This window comes from Pteronotus mesoamericanus, unplaced genomic scaffold (genome assembly GCF_021234165.1).
Source record: "Pteronotus mesoamericanus isolate MK-2021 breed Mesoamerican mustached bat unplaced genomic scaffold, CSHL_Meso_final contig_173, whole genome shotgun sequence".
In the NCBI taxonomy this organism is placed as follows: domain Eukaryota; kingdom Metazoa; phylum Chordata; class Mammalia; order Chiroptera; family Mormoopidae; genus Pteronotus; species Pteronotus mesoamericanus.
Window position 1 is genome coordinate 1,845,144 of NW_026555072.1, and position 16,961 is coordinate 1,862,104.

General features: G+C 43.0%; 1 protein-coding gene across 1 annotated transcript; it reads right to left on the bottom strand.

The window, feature by feature from the left end:
* Window positions 1–9,481: 9,481 nt before the first annotated feature.
* Window positions 9,482–16,961, bottom strand: GLOD5 (glyoxalase domain containing 5). Its single transcript, XM_054566372.1, has 4 exons — window positions 16,857–16,961; window positions 13,934–14,071; window positions 11,041–11,196; window positions 9,482–9,792 (listed from the first exon to the last, which is right to left on the bottom strand). Exons 1-4 carry the CDS (start codon window positions 16,905–16,907, stop codon window positions 9,667–9,669), a joined length of 471 nt encoding a protein of 156 aa, XP_054422347.1. The 5' UTR covers window positions 16,908–16,961; the 3' UTR covers window positions 9,482–9,666.

Below are 16,961 nucleotides of genomic sequence, written 5' to 3' on the forward strand. Positions count from 1 at the left end.
CCTCTCCTGGCAGGGGCCCAGCCCCCCTCCACCCAGTTATCACTCTCCAGACAGAGATAAAGTTTATCTCGAGGCTGGGGGATATGAAAGCTCCTTATCAGCTGCCCCACTAGAGTAAGTGCTGCCCCAACTGGCAGCAGGCAGCAGGCCGGCACCCTCAACTCTCCCTCGGCCCAGCCCCTCGCCCAGCCCCTCACCCCAGGTAATGTCCCTATTCCAGCCCTCAAGGGAGGGTCCCTCAGGACTAAAGGGAACAGAGATGGGGTCTGAGGACAGATGTGTCTTAGGAGAGTTTGATGGTCAGATAGGGATTAAGGAGTCAGAGAGGTTTGGGGTATAACTATGAGGTTTTGGAAAGCAGATACAGGGGGTTGAGGAGCAGAGACAACCTTGAAATGTCACATTTTAGGATGAGAAATAGGCTGTGAAAGCAGAGACAAGGTTAAGGATCAGGGGTAGAGTTTGAGAGTGGGAGAAAAAGTTGAGAAGCTGGAGATGTAGATTGAGGGTCAGAGATGGATTCTGAGGGCCATGGGAAAGCGTGGGGGTCCAAGGGTTTTACTGGAGCAGAGATGAAGTTTGGGGTTCAAAGATTCATTTGGAGTGGCAAAATGTGTCTGATGATTAGAGGTGGGTTATGGGAGCACAGGAGGAGTTTGAGAGCAGAGAGAGAGTTGGACTAGAGAAAGATTTTGGGCCAGAGAGATCTGGCGGGCAAAGACATTTTGGAGCTGAGATGGCGTTTAGGGAAGGCAGACAAAAGGGTTCATGTGGCAGACAGATTTGGAGGAGTACACTTGGTGTTTGGGGTGGCAAAGATATTTTGATGCACAGGCAAGGGGTTGGGGGTAAGAAATGGTTTTGGGGGATCAGAGAGAAGTCACAGGGAACACACACAAGGTTTGGGAGGCAGAGATGGGAATAAGAAGATGGAACTAGGGTTGGCAGGCCAGAGATAGGTCAGGGGGTCAAAGGGATAAATTATGACAGAGGTAAGGATGTTAGCAGACCGGGCTTGGGGAGCAGAAATAGTTGGGGAGGGAGAGTGAGTTTTAGGGGAGAATCCAGAGACAGAGAGAAGTTCAGGTGAGTGAAAACCAGATTTGGGGCAAAAATAGGATTTGGAGGATAAAGGCATGTTTTAGGGGGCAGAGATGGGGTACAGGGAGAGTTAAGAGACCAGGGAAATATAGTTATTTTGGAAGGTGTAGATGGGGGTCAGGGCAGAGAGAGGGGGAAGGGGGATAGGTTTGCGGTAGGGATAGAGGTTGGAAAGCCAAAGGTAGTCTGGAGAAGTTGTCAAGGGATTCAGGGGTGGTAGACACTTTGGGGGCCAATGCTAGGTTGGGGAACCTGAAGCAGGCTGGAGGAATAGCCTTGAGGTAAGGGGCAGCAGGCCTGGAGTTTGCCTTGCTGGGGACTCTTGGGGGGCTGAGACTGACCTGGGCTGGTTGGTGCAGAGGGTTCAGCTGCTTTGGGGATGTGGCGAGCTCAGTGTGATCCCAGGGGATGTCCTGGCTGGCCTTGGCCTTTGAGGCTCCCTTCCTCCTTCCCTCCCTCCCTCCCTCCCTCCCCTCTCCTTCCTCCCTCCTCCCCAGGGAGTGGCTGGTACACCAGTGGGTGGGGCGGACCAGGGGAGGGGGCGGATCCCCTGCTGGTGGGGCACCTCCTGGGCAGTGGGGATCTTCTTCCACCCCGCCTGCCCACCCCATGGATTCTTGGACCCTGTTTGACTTGGTCTCCCATGGACTTCAGTGTCCAACCAAACAATATGGGCTGAAGCCAAGATAAAACAAAAATAGCAGATATGGTTTCATGACTCTGCTGGGCTTTTCGGTGAGTGTCCGTAAAGGCCCTACTGTGTGTTGGGCCAAGTGTGGGCTAGGCACTTATGTATGTGAGTCTTCATAGCCATAAGGAAAGGAGGGATGTGACTGTACCCATTTTGCAGACGAGAAGAACGAGGCTCAGAGAGGTTCAGTGGGCTTTGAACCAGAACCCTTGGGACATCAGGACAACCCAGCCCAAGCTTCCCAGGGGCCAGACCAGAGCTGGTGGGAGGCAGAGGCACACTCACTCAGCACCCCGCTGGGGCTTACGCCAGCTCTGGCCTGCCCTGGGGCAGCAGATAAGTCTTATCAGATGGAGGCCACAGTGGCTGTTGGCTCCGCGGTAACAGGCTGTCTTGGGATGGGGGGCGGGGTGGGGGGCACCCAGGGACAGTGGCCTCAACTTCTTGCCCGCCATGCTGTTCTGGAGGCGGGAAATAGGTGGGAACAAGGGTTGGTTCCTCCGCAGGTCCTTGAGGAGTGGGATAGGGTAGGGGAAGGGAAGGAAAATTGAAGGGAAAAAGAAGAGTGAGACAGCAACAGAGAGAGATGGAAATCCGGAGACACAGAGCGATAAACAGAGAAAAAAAGTACAGAGCTGGAAGGAAGAAGAGGGCACAGAGAGAAAGGAGAGAACAAGAGAGGGAGAGAGATGCACAGAGGGAGCCAGAGACAATTAGAGATAGCTATGCAGTGAGAAGGAGAGACAGAGACAGACAGAAGGGACAGATAAAGCCTGAAAATGACAGAGGCCAACAACACAGGTGGAGAAAAAGCCAATGCTATAGAGAGGGGGCACAGAGACAGAGAGATATTCAGAGACAGAGCGTTTAAGAGGATGTCCATGAAATCCCACGTGGCAGCCTGATTAGACCCTGGGCAGGTGGTACTGGGGTTGGTGGGACAAAGGAATATAGATTGATGTGGACCCATGTGGCCTGTGGTTCTGTCCTCCACCTGCAGAGAGGGACCCTCAAAGGGTCTCTGGGCTTCTGCACCTCAGTCCCCACCTTCCTGCTCTGTTCTGCCTCCCCGAAACAGTAACAACAGTGACAACAACCAGTGTCTCATGTTATCATAGACCCATGCCTGGCCTGTTCTGAGCACTTTATCCATATGAAATCATTGGACACATGCACACAGTGCACAAAGTAAGTGTCCAACTTGGATCGCCTTAGGGAAGAGGGTAAGACTACAAAGTCATGGCCCCAGAACTCCATGGGACAGGGTGTTCTCCAGACTACCTATTCTACAGATGGGGAGACTGAGACCCATGGAGGGAAGAGGGCAAGGAAGGAGCCCTGGATCAGTGGGGTTTGCTTACCCATGGCCCACCCCAGAGGGAGTTCCCCATCCTCATCTTTTCTCTCTGGCCTCGGTGTTGTCATGTGCAAAATGGGAGTTTTGAGGAGGAAAGAGAGCAAGGCCACAACTTGGAATTTATTGAGCTATTGCTATGTGCCATGCCCATGCCTAGCCCTCATCGGTAAGAATGAGGAAAAAAGACCCCAATGACTTAAGTGAAGATGATTTCAGGACATGTACTGTGGAGCCAGCCCACTCTCACTTCTAGAGCACCCTACCACCAACTCGCTGTGTTGCCTTGAGCGAGTTGCTATCTTGCTCTGGACCTCAGTTCCTCATCTGTAAAGATCATGTAATAATAATAGTGGTTACTCCATAGGGTGATGGAGCCACTAAACAAGATTTAATCCATTAAGTGATTTTAACTCAGTTGAATCTGAAATCTCAATAACTTAAGTATTCTTATTTATTAATTGAGTACCTACTGTACATGAGGAATAGTACTTGGACCTTTTTCACTAGAACTAGTACTAATTCTAAAATGAATGCTAATAATATGCTGACACAAATACCAATTCTAATCACTAATACTAATATTAATTCTAATATTAATACTAGCACTAATACTAATTTTAATAATGACAGCAATACTAATGTTAATTCCAATCTAACATCAATGCTATTGTTAATACTGATCCTATTGCTAAAACTAATCATTGTTATTCATCCTAATTCTGTCGACAACAATAATTATAATAATACTGATTCTGATACTGATACTTTTCTTAGTATTAATATAATAACAACAGCAACAATGCTTGCCAAGCCACCCCGGGCATGGTGCTACGTGCTTTCCGTGCATCATTTTATCCCATTCTCACCAGGTCCTTTAGGTGTAAGTGCATATAATTGCCCCCATCTTCCAGACTGGGAGTAGGCACAGAAAAATGAAGATGTTCCTCCAAGGCCCTGGGTTCTTGTCTCAGCTCTGACACTGATTTGCTGCATGATTCCTGGGCAAGCCATCCTGTGAGCCCAGTTCCTTCACCTGCAAAATGGGTACAATCATAGAACCTACATCAAAGGTTGTTGAGATGCCACTCAACACAAAGACTGCCTGGCACACCATAAACAGTGAGCTCTGTAAAGGTAACTCCCCAAAATGTTATTATTACAGGAAGCAGCAGTTGCGGTGTAGGGAAAGAGGTAGGGAAATCTGTCCTTCTGGGGAAGGGCAGGCTGGTGGCATGTCTCACACAGGGTTTGGCCGCTAGACTCATGGCCCATTTCTTCATAACTGGAGGGAGAAAGGGCTTAGGAAGGGAAGTGAAGGGTGGGGACTGGGGGCCTCAGAGCCCTGCCTCCATCAAGAGCCAGAAACCTTAAGGCTCTAAGGCCAAGCCCTATTCCCTCCCCCATCCCGTGGAGGGGGCACAGGCCCAGAAGTCTGCGGCTGCAGTCCAGCCAGCAGGGAGGCAGCTGGGAGTGGGCAGATAAGGGAATCAGTGGGGCCAGGCCAGGCTTTGGGGAGACCCACGAGGGCGGGAGGTGGGGGTGAGGGTGGGGGTGGAGTGTCCCAGCCAGGCATCCTCTCTGTCATACCTCCATTTGAGACTCAGCCCCATCATCCTCTCTTTCCTGAAGTCTTCCCTGACTGGTTCCCTCCCTCCTGGCATCTTCTGGGCTCTAAAGCTTGGTGCCAGCCCATGGCATTTGGACTATTCAGGCCTCTGCCAGACTGTGGAGTTCGCTGAAATGAGGACAGAAACCTGCCTTATTTATTTCAGATCCTTTTAAAAAGAAATAACATTACACATGCAGTTAAAGTCCTTGCACCAATTCCATTTCCCTTTTTCCTTCCAGTGCCTTGAGTTTGGTGTTTGTCTTCCTCATTACTATTTTTTAAAAGCTTTTTAAAGATTTTATTTATTTATTTATTTAGTTAGTTAGTTAGTTATTTTAGAGAGACTAGATAAAGGACTAGAGAAAGAGAGGGAGCGAAACATTGATGTGCAAGAGAAACGTAGGTTGGTTGCCTATCTCACACCCCGAACTGGGGACCTGGCCCGCAACCCTGGCATATGCCCTGACTGGGAATTGAACTGGCGACCCTTTGGTTTTGCAGGCTGGCATTCAATCCACTGAGCCACACCAGCCAGGGCCCTCATGACTATGTTTATTCTAATTAGTACATATGTACGTACCCTTAAATAACATAGGATACTGGGGGTTTGGGGCCTGTTTTTGAACTTGAAATAAATGGAATCATACAGTATATACTTCTTTTGCTCAGCATAACATCTGTACGTCCATCCAGATTGTTGTGTGTGTCAACAGTTCAATCTTTTTTATTAAAATGTAATTCATGTACCATAAAATTCACCCTTTTAAAGTACGCATTTCAGTGATTAGGCTATTCACACAGTTGTACAATTATCAACACTATCTAATTCTAGAAAGTTTTCATCGCCCCCAGAAGAAGCTCTGTACCCATTCGTAGTTATTTCCCATTGTATTTCTGCTTCCCTCAAGCCCCTCACAACCACTAATTTAATTTCTGTCTCATGGATTTGCCTGTTTTGGACATTTCATATGAGTGGAATCATTCAGCATGAGGAATAGGATTACAGGGCCTTATGGTAATTCTATTTAACTTTTTGAGGAACTGAGAAGTATTCTCCACAGCAGTGGTTTGAGGGTTCCAATTTATTCACATTCTTTCCTACAATTATTTGTCCTGCTTTTTAATTCTAGCCATCTTGATGGGTGTAATGTGGTTTTGATTTGCATTTTCCTAATGACTTATGATGTTGAGCATTTTTTCATGTGTTTACTGACCCATTTGCACATCTTTAGAAAAATGTCTATTCAAATTTCTTGCCCATTTTTAATTGGGTTATTTGTCCCTTTATTGTTGAGTTGTAGGAGTTCTATATGTGTTCTGGATGCTAGACTATTACAGATAGGTGATTGGCAAATATTTTTTCCTATTTGTGAGTTGTCCTTTCATTTTTTTGAGAGTGTCTTTTGAAGTTCAAAGCTTTTAGTTTTGACAAAGTCCACTTTATCTATTTTTTCTTTGGTTGTTTATGCTTTGGGTATCATATGTCATATCTGAAAAACCATCGCCTAATGAAAGGTCATGAAGATTCACTCTTCTGTTTTCTTTTAATAGTTTTAGCTGTTACATTTAGGTCTTTGGTTCATTTTGAGTTGATTTTTGTATCTGCTGTGAGATAGGTCCAACTTCATTTTTGCATATGGATGTTCAGCTGCCCCAGTACCATCTGTTCAAGAGACTCTTCTTTCTCCATTGACTTGTCTTGACACACTTGTGAAAAATCAATTACCCATAATTTATTATTTCTGGATTCTATTCCACTGATCTATGTATCTATTTTTATGCCAGTACCACACACTCTTGATTACTGTAGCTATGTAGTACATTTTTAAATTAGGAAGTGTGAGTCTTCCAGCTGTGTTTTTTTTTTTTTTCAAGATTGTTATAACCATTCTGGGTCCCTAGCATTTCCAAATGAATTTTAGGATCAGTTTGTCAATTTTTGCCAATAAGCAAAGTGGGATGCTGATAGGAATTACATAAAATCTGTAGACCAATTTGGGGAGTATTGCCATCTTAACACTATAAAGTCTTTTATCTGTAAACATGTGATGTCTTCCCATTTATTTGGTTCTCCTTTAATTTCTGTCAACAGTGTTTTACAGTTTTCAGTGTACAAGTCTTCCCATATTTTGTTAAATTTATTAGTATTTTACTGTTTTTGATGCTATTGTAAATGAAATTGTTTTCTTAATTTCACTTTTTTATTGTTCACTGTTAGTATATAGAAATATGATTAATTTTGTGTGATCTTATATCCTGTAACCTTGCTGAGCTCGTGTGTGTATGTGTGCGTGCGCGTGTATGGTATATATAATGGTTTTGCTGTGGGTTCCTTAAGATTTTCTGAGTAAAAACCACATCATCTGCAAATAGAGATAGTTTAACTTCTTTTTTCAATATGAATGACTTTTATTTCTTTTCTTACCTAATTGTCTCAACTAGAACCTCCAGTAAGTGTTGAATAGAAGGAGTGAGAGGAAACATCCTTGACTCGTTCCTGATCTTCAGGAGAAAGTTTTATGTATTTCACCCTTTAGTATAATGTTAATTGTAGGTTTTTTGTAAATACCCTTTAGCAGGTTGAGGAAGTTCTGTTCTATTCCTAGTTGTTGAGGATTTTTATCACAAAAGAGTGTTGAATTTTGTCAAATGCTTTTTTCTGCATCTATGAAATTATGTAATTTTTATACTTTATTCTATTAATCTGGTGCATTTGCACTGATTGATTTCATATGTTGAACCAATTTTTCATTCTGAAATAAATCCCACTTGGTTATGTTAGATTATATATACAATGTTATATAATCCTTTTGTATGTTGCTGAATTCCATTTACTAGTATTTTGTAGAAGATTTTTGCATTTATATTAATGAGATATTATTGGTCTGTAGTTTTCTTATTATGTCTTTGTCTGGCTTTGATATAAGGTTGATGCTAGGCTCATAAACTTATTCCCTTTTATTACTGAGTAGTAGTCCATAGAATGGAAAAACCATGGTTTGTTTAACCATTCATCTGCTGATGGACATTTGGGTTGTTTCTAGTGTTTTTCCCCTATTACAGCAAATTTGTAATTTATGAACTCATGTTCTTCTTTCTGAGCACAAACATGTGAAAGTTCCTCCAGGGGCGAGGGATATTAGTCCATCTACCCATCCATCTACCTATCCATTTATCCATCCATCCACATCTATCCATCCATCTACCCACGTAACCATTCATTCATCCACCCTTCTGCTGCCCTCATTCCCTTTCTACCCTCCCTCCCTATCTCCCTCTTTCTCTCCTCCCTCCCTCCCTTCCTCCCTCCCTTCCTTCCTCCCTTCCTTCAATAAATCATCTATCTCTAGGCATATAATATCTGGATCCAAAGCAAGCTGTCTTTTAAAAATAGGTAGGAAAACTGCTGCAGCTTTCGGCAAAGCCTTTCATGTGCTAAAACACATCCATACATATTCTCTCTCACCAGAATTTTTGGGGCTCCCTGGGGGTTCACTCAGAAGATCTGACTGAATTACTATCTGGGTGGAGACTGTTCAGAGACCAGAGTACACAAGACTAGGGAGTCCCTCACCTCAAGACACTCTCATACATGCTCCTTCATCCATCATTCATTCATTCAGGAAGCCGTATTCTTCCTTTCCCTCTATGCCTACCTCATCTGCTGGTTCCTCGCTTTGTTTCAAAACTCTAAATGTCTTTGGGCCTCTTCTCTAGTTGACATTTTCTCTCTTGGTGAACTAACTCATCCAGTCTCTGTCACTCACTGCTCCCTCTTTCTTCTCACTGGTTTCCTGCTGTTCCTCACACACACTAAGCATATTCATGATTTCGGGCCTTTCACTGGCTTTTCCCTCTGCCTGGTATGCTCTTCCTTCAGCGATCAGTGCGTCTTCCCCCTTATCTCTGCAGGTCTGTGCTCCAATGTCTCCTTCTCAGTGAGGTTTCCCTGACCATCCTATTACACATTGGAAACTGCCTTACTGGTCTTTATGTGTTCCCTCTTTTCTGTTTTCTTTTTCTCCAAAGCATTTATCATCCTCTAACATACTTAGTATTTTCCTTACTTAATTTTATTTATTTTGTATCTCTCCCACTAGAATGGTAGCTCCACAAATAAACATGCCTACTTCTGCTGTTCAATGCTGTCTCTCCAAAGCCTGGAACAGGGCCAAGCACACAGTAGATGCTCAATATATGTTTATTAATTGAGTGGTGTGGTGGTGGGGGGAGGTACAGAAACAGAGGTAATTTGTCCTTGTCCCATCTATTCTGTCAGGATCTGAGCATCAATTGCTATGAGTCTGGACTTACCAGATCCAAAGGTAGAAAGTGCCACATCCCCTGAGGGTGAGACCAGATAAGGCACACCAAGAGGAGGTAGTGTCATATGGGCTGGTCCTTGAAGATCTCATGGGAATCATAGAGATCTTGGGGTTCATTGAGGCCTCTGAGGTGGAGGGAACAGCAGGCAGCACCTGGAAGAGGTGAGATGAGTCTAAAAGCATAAAAAAGGATGGGTTCATGGACAAGGAGAAATCTGTTAGAGACCTTGAATCCCAAGGGCCTGCCCCTGGATTTGGTCCTCAGATATGTCATCCCTAGTTCCTGACCCCCCCAAAGGGTTCAAACATCTCATGTGCTAGACAAACACCCATTTATAACGCCCAGACAATAATAATGAGGAACTCATATTAATTGAAAGTTTATTAATTTATTGGGGCAGCTTAGAAGCAGAACATTCAGTCTTGTAGATTTGGTCCCAAACACATCTCCCCAGCAGGATGTGGGAAGTACTTAAGTTGTCAGTTCTTGGAGGTCTCTGGGTCTGGGTGAGAGTCTTGAAGGAAGGAAGGAAGGAAGGAAGAGGACAACAATGCAGGGAACGAAATGGAGCGCCAGCTTCAATCACAAGGAAATATAGTTGGACACCTCAATCAGGTTTCTGTCAGGGTCTCGGAAGTAGATGGACATAATGGGCCCTTTTGCCCCAGTTCTGGGGACTGGACCCTCCTCAATGGGAACATTACAAGCCTGAAGTAGAAGACAAAAGTCATTCATCACATTCTATGTGTGAGACCAAAATTTAATTCCTTATATAGTGGCCTAGAAGACCCCTGTATCTTTCTGACCTCATCTACCATTCTCCCCTCCCTCCATCCCTCTGCTCCAGCCACATACAAGCTGTGTGGCCTCGGGCAGATAACTGCCCTGTACCTCAGTTTCCTCTGTAAAATGGGGATGATGACAATAGTGTCTAGTGCTATTTAGTAAGTGGCAGAGTCAGAATTCAAACCCAGGCAGTCTAGGCCAAAGTCTATACTCTTAACCCCTAAGCTTTGCCCACTTTACTTCCAAACAAGACTTTTTCACTGATGCTTTCCAAAAAAGGAGTCTAGGATATTTGCACAGAATATATTCAAGACCCTGATCTGTATTCCCCAACAGAAGAACCAATGCCCCCTTTACATGAAATGATTTTAAGTGTTACAGGAACACCAACGTTAAATAATAGCAAGTTAGGAATTATTCCCTCTTCAATTTACTTTCAGTCCTTCTGTTTATGCCAAGAAGAAAGACTCTGGTGTATGCTAACAAGTCCTTAGCACCTCCTTAACCACCTGCTGAATCTCCATTTGGAATGTCAGGCTCAGAGAGTTCACAGAATGGAAATAGCTAGAATTGAATAACATTATGATGCTTTTATAGCTGTTTGTTTTTACAGTTGCCTTCCCTTTGTGGCAAGATATAATGGGTTTTTTATTTACTGGGTTCAATATTTTATTTTCTTTTTACATAAATGTATTTATGTAAAGAGAATTTACTGGTAGGTGATTGTTTTACAAGGGTAATGTAAAGTTTTTCCTTTATTTTTATTTTTATTGTTTTTATAGAAAGGGGAAGGGAGGGAAACAGAAAGGGAGAGAAACATCAATGCAAGAGGGAAACATTGATCCGCTGCCTTCCACAAGTGCCTGGGAATGGAACACAGAGCCAGCAGCCCAGGCATGCACCCCGACTGGGAATCAAACCGGCGACCCCTCTGTTTGCAGAATGAGGCCCAATCAACTCAGCAACACTGGCCAGTCCTAAAGTTTCCTTTTAAAATACATTTGATTATGTGAAAAAAAATGATGTCAATAAAGATAATGAACGAGTAAATAATGGTAGATTCGAGGAAACCTCTTATGCCTGAAGTTTGAGGAAGACCTCTCTGGGTCATGCTTCTGTTTTCACTGCATGTGCAGCAGATTTCTCAAAAAGAATGGAAGTCTGACTCACCTTGAGGTGCTGGACCATTTCCTCCAAAGGTACCTCTGTGATCAGACATATGTCCAGGGAGCCAGGAACTGGGTGAGCTGCTTTGGGTTCAAATTCCTTTCCCACTTCATGAAGGTTAAATTTCTGGTTTCCAAAACACAATGCTTTCCTATCTCCCTGTTTGGAGAGAGAAAACAACCTAGAGTTAAACCTCCAAGATGAGTGTGAGGCCAAATTCTCCCTAACTATCCCAACAAGATTTTTTAAAAAAGTATAACAGGGGTTTTAACGGAAAAACAACAACAACAACAACAGTCCTGTGCCCCACCTAAGTCTCATTCCTTAGGGGCAATTGCCTTTTTTTTTTTTCATCCTCACCCAAGGACACTTTTTCATTACCTTTTAGAGAGAGAGAAACATAGCTGCAAAGCATCAGTTGGTTGCTGCCCACATACGCCCAGACTAGGGTGTGTGCCCTGACCAGGAATCAACCCTCAACTTCTTGGGTTATGGAACGACACTCCAACTAAGTGAGCCATACCAACCAGAGCCAGAAGCAACTTTTAACGTGTGTGTTTATTTCTTCTGGAACTTATTTCCCTATCTCCAAAAAAGATGTTGATACTACGCATGGCAGAAACAGCAATTTGTCTACTTAATATACGTTTCTCCTTCTTTACTTATAAACACAACCCAAATGATATCAGCAGACAATGTGGGTGGGGCTTCAGGGAATCTCCCCACCTCACTGAGCTAACACTATTTGTTGGTTCACTTCCTCCTTTTTCCCAGCCACGGCCTGCCTCTCCACTAAACGTTGAATAAGAGAAAAAGAAAATTCTATATTCTTTGCCTACTGTTACTTGGGTTTTCTCCTATGTGTCTCCAGACACAGTTCCTAAATGATGTGCCACTATTTCTTGATTTAATAACTTCAGACATCTCTATCCTCTCCCTGCTATTATAAATGAGAATTTAACTCATCCACGTTACTACCTCTCCCAATAGAATTCTATCATCATTTGTAGTTCCTCTTTTGGTTCTTTTATAATTTGTTTTATTTTATTTATTTATTTTTAGAGAGAGGGGAAGGCAGGACGAAAGAGAAGGAGAGAAACATCAGTGCATGAGAGAAACACTGATCACTTGCCTCGTGCATGCACCCGGATAGGGGATCGAACGCTCAACCCAGGCATGTGCCCTCACCAGGAATTGAACCAGTGACTTTTTGCTTTGCAAGACAACGCCCAACCAACTAAGCCATACTAGTCAGGACGGTTCCTTTATAATTTTTAAAGAATCCACTTGTATCTATGTTGATAGATGAATTACAGTTAGTATCTCATTGGCCCTACTATCTTTCTCTTCATGTCTCCTCCCTCTCCTGTGCCTCCCAATCTCTGCCATTTCTTGTATCATTTTTATATTTCTTTCTTTTATATCATCATGATTGATACCATATCCACTCTATCAGAAAATGACTTTATTTCAGTTTTACACTTGAACGATAGTTCGGTTGAGTATAGAATTTGAAGTTGCAAGTTATTTTCCCACATCCTTTTACATATGTGGCATTGTTGTCTTCCTGAATCTGGTGTTGCTGATAAGAAGTCTGATATTAATCTGGTTTTCATTCTTTTGTAGATGATACAGCCACCCTTGACCCTTGCAGCTTTTGGGACTATTTTTGACCCTAGATAGACTGAAATTTCACTCCCATGTGTCCAAGTACAGGGACTTGAGGCATCATATGCTTCATTATCACTATTGGCCCATGCAAGGCCCCTCTCTAGTTTTCTTTATGCATTTATTCTTCTTGTCTCCATTCTCCACTCCTGTCAAACCATTATAATATGTTTGACATTTGGTTTCATAAGTTATTGTAAAAAGTATATTTTTTGTACATATATTATAAATGGTACCATGTTGTAGACGTAATTCTGTTTCTTCACTTTTTACTCAGCATGATCTTTTTAAGACCTGTCTATCTTGCTGTGTAGACATCCAGTCTGATGTTGCATAATTCTATCTTAACGCATAGCATTCCATGTTAGGCTTAAAATTTTTATCCTGTTTGCCATTTTATGGGCCCTTTCAATTTAAGATATATTTTTTGCTTTTTCTGTATTTTCCACTTTTGAAGTTGTTTCAAATTCTCAAGGATAGTACTCAATCTCTGTAAACCTCCTTTCTTACTGGGACCTCTCTTTCTTGGGAACTTTCTCCTGTTTCCAATTGAACTGATTATCCTCTAGGTACTTTCTGGGATATTCCCCCTTGGGACCCACTGTCTCCTGACTTTGATGTCTTCCTTATTCCTGGCTTAATCACTCATTTTGATGTAGCATAATCTCAATTTTCAAAGCAAGTGGGCAAAATTTCTGAGTCTTTTTATGTCTAAGAATGTTTTACTCTACCCTCACCTTGATTAATAATTTAGTTGGACATAGAATTCTAGGCTGAACTTTTTTCCCTGAGAATCTTGTCAGTGTTTTTCAATTGTCCTCTAGTCTCTGATGTGAATATTGGGAAATCTGACATCTGCATATTTATTTTTCCTTTACATTTGAACTATTTTTCTTTTTAACCTCTCTGAAAGTTCTTAGGATCTTTAATTTCACTTTGATATTCTGTAACTTCATAAGAATATATCTAATTGTCAATGTACTGGATATTCAGTTAACCCTTTCTGTTAAAAGACTGGAAAGTTCTGTTGAATTATTTTGATGGTAATTTCCTCTCTTCTATTTTTCCATTCTCTCTCTGGAAATACCACTATTCAGAGTTTGGAATCTCCTTTACTGGTCCTTTAAATTATTCTCACAGATTTGTTGTGGGTTTTTTAAGTTATTTTTTAAAGTATTACAATCAAATTTTATTCCACCTAAAGGTTGGCATTTGCATAAGTAGTTACCTTGAATGTTATGATCTCCATGCCTAGAATCTTGGAATAAAACGTGGTGGTGTCTTTGATACTCTTTACTGTCATCACGATGTGGTCAAGTCTATGAATAAGACATGGGGAAGGGGTCTGACTGCTGTGCCTCCATAACTAAAAAAAAAAAAATTCAGAAGAGATCACATTGCTACTAGTCACACCCAAGTTTCTGTTTCCTTCTCCTTACCTCCCCTTACCTCCCCAATGAGTATACTTCCTCCTCACTCCTATTTCAAGGAGAAAGTGTTGGGAGGAAACTTTTTAAAATAGATTATACTTATTCATTTTTTTAGAGAGAGGGGAAAGGAGGGAGAAAGAGTGTGAGAGAAACATTAATGTGTGAGAGAAACAGTGATTGGTTGCCTCTTGTATGCACTCCTAACAGGAACCAAACCCACAACCCAGGCATGTGCCCTGACCAGGAATCAAACCAATGACCTTTTGCTTTGAAGGACAATGCTCAACCAACTGAGCCACACTGGTCAGGGCCTGGGAGGAAACTTTAGTAGAGTCTTATCGCCCATGTGTAGATTCATAAGAGCCAATGTGTCTGCCATGACCACTCTCCACTGCCTTCTTGTTCTCTTGCTCCTTCCAGATGGAGAGACGTAAAGATAAGGGGAGTGGAATCTAAGACCAAACCCTCTCTTGTTTCCCCCAAGCTGGAATTCATCTCTTTTGCAAGAAATGACAAGACACAGAGGAGGCCCAACACTATGAGTACAAGCCTTCCATTGGTCAATTTAACCCAGTCCCCTCTTTTCCCACTCTGCAGCTCTGATGACAGAGGACAAAATAAGAAGGGAGCATCTCGGATGGAATAAATGTCTCTGGGAATGTGTGTTTAGAAATCTACCTTGATGCCCAGTAAGAGGGCATACCTCTTTACCCCAACACTCTGCACTCTGCACACTTCCCACCAGGTCTTTCTCTTGATTTGCATTCTTCAGTCATTTGTATATTTACGTTACATCTCCTACAGGATTGTAAGGTGCCTGTGGTCTGGCACTATTAAGAGCATAGTACAGTGGTTAAAAGAACAGACTCTGGAGCCACATTGACATTTAATCAACGTCTCTGTGCTTTAATTTCCCCTCTTATAAAATGGACATGGTTTTATACATACCTTATAGGGCTGTTATTAACATTTTAAAAGAGTTGTATATCTATGTGTGATTGCCTCTCACAGGCCCACTACTAGGGACCTGGCCTGCAGCCCAGGCATGTGCCCTGACTGGGAATAGAACTGGCAACCCTTTGCTTCGCAGGCCGGCACTCAGTCCACTGAGCCACACCAGCCTAAAAAAAAGAGTTATATATCTAAGGGCTTAGAACCATGTCTGACAGATAGCAAGTGCCATGTGAGCTAATGATGATGATCATGTTGTCCTGGTCATCTTATTAAAATTCAGACTCCCTAGCATGACCCCCAATTTCTATAGCCTCATCCATTGCCCTTGAATTCCAAGCCACATTGCCCTTTTGCTTCTTCCTCATAAGGGCCATCCTTGTATCTTTGGCCTCAAGGTCTTTTTCATAGCTAATATCTGTCTCCTGATTAGACTATAGGCTGCATATGGGTAGAGATTTCTCTCTGCTTTGTTCCCTACTTGTGTCTCAAACAAATAGCAGATGTTGAACGAATATTTAGTTAGTGGATATCTACTACAACAATTAGGCCCAGTGCCTGGCACAAAGTCTGACTTCCCTTTTCTTCCTTTCCTTTCCCTTCCCTTCCCTTCCTTTCCATACCTTTCCTCTCTATTTCCTTCCATTCCTTTCCTTTCCATTTAATTCCTTTCCACCTTATGCTATTTTATTCTGTTCCATTCTACAGTGTTCAATTCCATTCAAGTTATTACATTTTAAACAATTGATTTCACTGAGCACCAGCTTAAAAAATATATATATTGTATGTTCCATTTTCATGAGTGGAGGAAGCATTAGCAAAGTTGCTGAGTTCTGCTGTCCTTATGGATACAGAGGATCCATAGGGACACAGAAGCAATAGAATGAGAAAATGACTGACATATGGGATCCATTGAAAATAAGGTCATATTCCCTGGCTGGTGTGACTCAGTGGATTGAGTGCTAGCTTGTGAACAGAAAGGTCACCAGTTTGATTCCCGGTCAGGGCACCTGCCTGGGCTGTGGGCCAGGTCCTTAGCTGGGGGCATGCGAGAGGCAACCCATAGATGTTTCTCTCACACATCCATGTTTCTCTCCTTCTCTCTCTCCCTCCCTTCCCCTCTCTCTAAAAAATAAATACATTTTTTAAAGTTAAAAAAAGAAAATAAAGTCATACGTTTAAAAACCTCATTAACCTTTTAACGTCTGTAAGATCTGTAATAACACTCCCTTTTCATTCCTGATATTGGTAATTAATATTTTTTCTCCTAATCACTTGAGAGAAAACAGAAATTATTAATATTTTATTAATCTGTTAGAAGAAACAACTTCTCTGATATTCATTTAGAGCTACAGATTTTCCTCAAAGTATTCTTCAAGGTGCCAGCAGCTGTTGGAACTCTTATGGCAAACCTCAAGGTCAGTGCTGTTCCCGGCTTCTCCCTACACTGCCCCATCCTAGTGTCCTTGCTTGAACTAGTTCCCCAGAGCCACCCTGAAGGATTAGAGAAGCCAGCCCTCAGCCAGACCCACTCCTGCAGACATGTTGATGGCTGACCGTGTGTTAGAGCAGGGCCTTTCTATGTCCCTCTGCTGCCATCTGCTTGTCTTTGAAATAGGAAGAAACAGAGAGGAGAAGAGGGGAAAATGGATGTCAGCACATAAGGGCAGCCTGCTTAGAAGGGAAGCAGGTTACCAGGCCTGGGCTGGGAGGTCCCCAGCCGTGGTGCCACCACCTGTGCCCCAGGCCCCCAGGGACAACCCCATTCACCTGCTTCTCCAAAATCCTAGCTGGCAGCCTGGAGAGAAGAAGGCACAGCATGGTAGGCTAAATGTCCTTGCCCTGGGACCTCCAGACAAGCCTCTGGCTCAGCGC

Coding starts and splice junctions, on each gene's coding strand:
- GLOD5 (XM_054566372.1), bottom strand. CDS start 16,907: ATGCTGTGCCTTCTTCTCTCCAGGCTGCCAGCTAGGATTTTGGAGAAG. Junction 14,072..16,856: donor CTAGGATTTTGGAGAAGCAG/GTGAATGGGGTT, acceptor TTTTTTTTTTAG/TTATGGAGGCACAGCAGTCA. Junction 11,197..13,933: donor TGGAGATCATAACATTCAAG/GTAACTACTTAT, acceptor CTCTCCAAACAG/GGAGATAGGAAAGCATTGTG.